At 67.0% G+C, this 4,670-nt stretch overlaps 2 protein-coding genes across 2 annotated transcripts in view; both read left to right on the forward strand.

Moving 5' to 3' along the window:
• Positions 1-2,585, forward strand: part of RHOT2 (ras homolog family member T2) — a gene marked incomplete at its 5' end in the record, with an annotated part of 5,152 nt that extends 2,567 nt beyond the window's left edge. The window contains 9 exons of the mRNA XM_010828148.1: positions 98-222; positions 411-495; positions 569-711; positions 795-895; positions 980-1,110; positions 1,199-1,273; positions 1,381-1,503; positions 1,591-1,793; positions 2,025-2,585. Of these exons, the coding sequence (XP_010826450.1) occupies positions 98-222; positions 411-495; positions 569-711; positions 795-895; positions 980-1,110; positions 1,199-1,273; positions 1,381-1,503; positions 1,591-1,793; positions 2,025-2,151 (1,113 nt within the window). The remainder of the gene's footprint in view (positions 1-97; positions 223-410; positions 496-568; positions 712-794; positions 896-979; positions 1,111-1,198; positions 1,274-1,380; positions 1,504-1,590; positions 1,794-2,024) is intronic.
• Positions 2,586-3,983: 1,398 nt separating this feature from the next.
• Positions 3,984-4,670, forward strand: part of RHBDL1 (rhomboid, veinlet-like 1 (Drosophila)) — a 2,830-nt gene continuing 2,143 nt past the window's right edge. Inside the window, exons 1-2 of the mRNA XM_010828160.1 lie at positions 3,984-4,098; positions 4,545-4,670. Coding sequence (XP_010826462.1) covers positions 4,060-4,098; positions 4,545-4,670 — 165 coding nt within the window. The 5' untranslated portion in view covers positions 3,984-4,059. The remainder of the gene's footprint in view (positions 4,099-4,544) is intronic.

Raw genomic sequence — 4,670 nt, forward strand, 5'->3', positions numbered from 1 at the left:
ACCCTGGACGGTGAGGCCTGACGCCCTTCCTGCCCGGGGGTTGGGGGTGGGCAAAGCCAGGCTGTGTCCGGTGCCACTCCATCCTCTGCACCCCTGAGCAGGCTTCCTTTTCTTGAACACGCTCTTCATCCAGCGAGGCCGCCATGAGACCACGTGGACCATCCTGAGGCGCTTTGGCTATGGAGACTCACTGGAGTTGACAGCTGATTACCTCTGCCCACCGTGAGTGGCATTCAGGCTCAGGGCTCACCTCCGCTCTGTGTCGGATTGGGCACGGGCCTCCTGGACCCTGCGTTGGGGGCTCTTGGCATATCTTTGGGTTGGGGGGTTGGCTGCGTGGCTGGCCTGTGTTGGGAAGAAGTGCCCTGCAGTGCTCGGGAGCTGAGCACAGCCCCACCCGGCGCCCACAGGCTCCGTGTGCCCCCTGGCTGCAGCGCCGAGCTCAACCACCGAGGTTACCAGTTTGTGCAGAGGATGTTTGAGAAGCACGACCAGGTGAGGGCGCTGGGCCCCGGCTGCACCCCCGTGGCCTCCTGAGCTCCTGTCACCGCCGCCCCTCTGCCCGCAGGACCGGGACGGTGCCCTGTCCCCAGCGGAGCTGCAGAGCCTCTTCAGCGTGTTTCCCGCTGCTCCCTGGGGCCCCCACCTCCCCAGCACGGTCCGCACCAAGGCCGGGAGGCTGCCCCTGCACGGGTACCTCTGCCAGTGGACGTAAGTGTAGCCCTCGCCCGCCCAGACAGGCCCACGCCCTCTGCCCCGCAGCGACGCCACATGCCCCCTTCTCCCGTCCCCAGCCTGGTGACCTACTTGGATGTCCGGCGCTCTCTTGAGCACCTAGGCTATCTGGGCTACCCCACGCTCTGCGAGCAGGACTCCCAGGCCCACGCCATCACAGGTGGGTGCCTGCTTCATCCCAGCCCCTGGCCAGCACTTCCTTGGCAGCCCCCACCTCCTGCTCATCCTCTCTTCCTGCCTACAGTCACCCGGGAGAAGAGACTGGACCAGGAGAAGGGACAGACGCAGAGAAACGTTCTCCTATGCAAGGTGGTGGGGGCCCGCGGTGTGGGCAAGTCATCCTTCCTGCGGGCCTTCCTTGGCCACAGCCTGGGGGTGAGCATCCACGAGGCTGTGAGGGGACCTGGGGGCTGGGCTTCTGGGGAGCAGCCGAGCCGTAAGCTGCAGGGGCCTTCCTCCTCAGCACCAGGATGCCGGGGAGCCCTCCGTCTATGCCATCGACACAGTGCAAGTCAACGGGCAGGAGAAATACCTAATCGTGAGTGCCGGGGGTCCCCAGGGTGGCCTGGCACATGCACGCGGGGGGCGCTGCCCAGCGTAGCCCAGGGACCCAGCCCTGTGCCCCTCTGTGGCCATCCCATTTAGCTATGCGAGGTGGCTGCGGACAGCCTGCTGACCGCCTCGGCGGACGCCTCCTGTGACGTGGCCTGCTTGATGTTTGACGGCAGTGATCTCAGGTCCTTTGCGCTGTGTGCCAGCGTCTATAAGGCAAGGTCCCGCCCGCCCTGGGGGCCTGCGGGGTAGCAGGGCGTGAGCAGGCACCCCCGGCGTGCTCACATGGCCCCCGGCCTGCAGCAGCACTACATGGATGGGCAGACCCCCTGCCTCTTCGTCTGCTCCAAGGCTGACCTGCCCGGAGGCGTCCCGCTGCCCGGCCTGTCGCCTGCTGAGTTCTGCCGCCGGCACCGGCTGCCCACCCCAACCCTGTTCTCCTGTGCCGGTCCAGTCGAGCCCTGCATGGGCATCTTCACCCGGCTGGCCACCATGGCCACCTTCCCGTGGGTACCAGCACGCAGCCCCCGTGTGGGAGATGCACCCTGTCCCAGGAGGGCGGCGTGGCTGTGGTGTTGGGACTGCAGTGGGGCAGGGCGGGCCCTAGGGACCGGGCCTCATAGGCTCCCCCTGCTCTGGGCGGTCTGTCGAGTGGGCACGGGCAGGGAGCAGCTGCGGGGGCTCTGTGGTCCCTGGGAGACGGGGGTACAGCAGCAAGGGTCTCCTCTCTCCTGCAGACACCTTGTCCACGGGCAGCTGCAGGCCACCTCCTTCTGGCTCCGGGTGGCGCTGGGGGCCATGGGGGCTGCCGTCGCTGCCATCCTCAGCTTCTCCCTCTACAGGGTCCTGGTGAAGAGCCGATGAGGCCCCGGGCCCCGTGGTCTATCTCAGGGTGCTGGGGGGGCAGGGCTCCCCCCAGTCTCTGCTTTCCCGCTGAGGACAGTCCCCCACTGCTCTGCCCCTGCCCTGCCCACAGGTAGGCCTGGCTCCCAGCTGCTGCAGGTGCTGGGTGTGGCCTGCCTCTGGGCATCAGGTGTTGGAGGGACCGGGGGTGTGTGAGCAAGTCAGTGCCCCCAGACCCGAATTCTCAGGGCTCCATCCCTTCTTCCTGGTCCTCGGTGTATGGCCAGTGGGTGTGAAGGGGGTACGAAGGCAGGAACTTGGGGCTAAAGGCAGGGGGTGGGAGGAAGAAACGGCTGGACCAGCATGTTCCCCCTATCCCAATTTGAAGACCAGTCCAGGGCAGACGTGAGATTGGGTTTCCTGATTAAACGTCATTTGTGTCTTTTCCATATTGAGTCTTGCTTACTGAAAACGACTTCTTGAATTAACTAAAGTGCGTCCTCGTGGGTGTGGGCTGGGAACATTCCTCCTAAGCTCACACCTCCCCTCTGGGCCTGGGTGACCATCCTGAGGCCTCGGGTCCAGGTCAGGACCAGTTCAGCCCTGATGCAGCCTCAGAGCCTTGAGGACTATTGAGTCCATGCTGGCTGAGGGTGAGAGGCTGGGGTGCCTAATACTGGAGGTCCCCCTGATACGACCCCCTCCCCACTGCCAGGAGTACCCACTCTCCAATCTCAGCCTCTGGCTATCAGCTTGGCTACAGTGTGTTGAGGCTCTGGGGTGTGCGGCGGCCCTGCTCTAGGGGAGCTGTCTTATTTCTCACTTATTCCTCCCGCCCCTCCTGAGCCTCTGCCCTTCCCGCTGGGCAGAGGACAGCCTGCGGACAAGCGGGCAGAGAGCCTTCCTGGGGCTGAGGTGGGGGCCTGGCTCAGCATTCAGGCCTCGCTCCGGCCTGCGTCCTGGGCTCCTGCCCCCTCCAGCCTGCACTTGGTCTTTCTGTGCAAGGTAGGCCCTGGGCCCAGGCCCTCGGGTCCTGACAAGCTGTTTCTAGGGGGTGGGGAGCTGCCCACCCAGCAGGGATGCTCAGGCCTAGCCCAGGAGGGGCTGGGGGTCAGACCTGGACGTTGTCTGACCATCCCGCTGGCCCCCAGTTCCACACCCGAGGCTCCTGGTACAGTCCTCCCTGGTGCCAGGCCTGGCAGGATGCTCTTTGCTGCTGGGTCCATCGCAAGGCCCAGCTGCACGGGGGTGAGGGTGGCCCTGCAGTGCGTGTCCCGAGTGCCGCCTTCCTTACTGGAGCTGACCGCCTGCCCTCCCTGGGGGCCAGGTCCCCTTCCCATCCCACCCCAGCTGTGGCCACAGGCGGGGTCAGGAGCCTCCAGCCCAAGGTGTGTTGGTCCCTGCCTGCCGAGCAGGGCCAGCTGCAGGCCCTCCCTGCCCCCTGCTAGTTGTCTGTCGGCTGGGCGGTGACGCCAGTCTGTCAGGATGGGCAAGTTGCCTACAGGGAGGTACTTCTGGGAGCCCCCGCCTAGAGAGTTCCAGCAGTGGGCAGTTCCCTGAAGCCTTCCTTGAGGAGGTGGCGTTGGCGCTGAGACCCCGCCTGGGAAAACGGGTCGTGCGCGGGAGGGGCTTGGGTACTGCGCCTGACTCAGTTTCACGGCTGCCGCCCCACGGGACTAGCGGGATGGGAACCGGGAGCCGCGCACCGTTCTTGCCCGGGCACGTCCTCGTGCGGGGCGCGCGCGTGTCCCGACCGCGCGTGGCTGGGCGGGCGGTGGCGGCGGCGTGTGCGGCGGGGCGGGCGGCTCCGTGACGCGGCGCCGAGCGGAGCGGGCGGAGCCGGAGGGCCGGGGCGGAGCGGAGTCGTCCGCAGAGCAGCCCCTCCCGGCCGCGGCCGCCGACCCCGGCCCCGGCCCCCGGCCCGGCTCTATGGACAGGAGCTCGCTGCTGCAGCTTATCCAGGAGCAGGTGCGTGCAGAGGTGGGGGGCGACGGCACCGCCCCCGCCGCGGCCCTTCGCCCTTGGGTGGGCCGGGGGAACGGACTTCTCAGAGACCCTCAGCCCAACCTCTCCCTGCACGACCTTAGCCTCCTGCCCAAGACCCAGGAAAGGGCGAGCCAGAGCAGGGCGCTTGCAGCGTGGCAGCAGGCGGGTGCTTGCCCTCAGACCTTGGCCCTACCCTTCCAGGATAGGCAGGGCTGAAATGAGGTGGGGAGACCCCTAGAGAACTAGCGGAGCTTCAGGCCAGGGACCTAGGCACTGGTGCCTGCAGCTCCTGCGACCACGTGGGCACAGGGGCCTGGACCTGGGGTGTTCAGAGGCTGCCTCTCCAGGCTGACCTGCCCAGCCCTGTGGTCTGGGGGCCGGGCCCATGCTCAAGCCTTGGCCGCCCCCCCGCCCCCCTACAACCACAGCAGCTGGACCCTGAGAATACAGGCTTCATCGGTGCGGACACCTTCACTGGCCTGGTGCACCGCCATGAACTGCCCCTGGACCCAGCCAAGCTGGACATGCTGGTGGCGCTGGCCCAGAGCAACGAG

This window comes from Bison bison, unplaced genomic scaffold (genome assembly GCF_000754665.1).
Source record: "Bison bison bison isolate TAMUID 2011002044 unplaced genomic scaffold, Bison_UMD1.0 scf7180017858506, whole genome shotgun sequence".
Taxonomy (NCBI): Eukaryota; Metazoa; Chordata; class Mammalia; order Artiodactyla; family Bovidae; genus Bison; species Bison bison.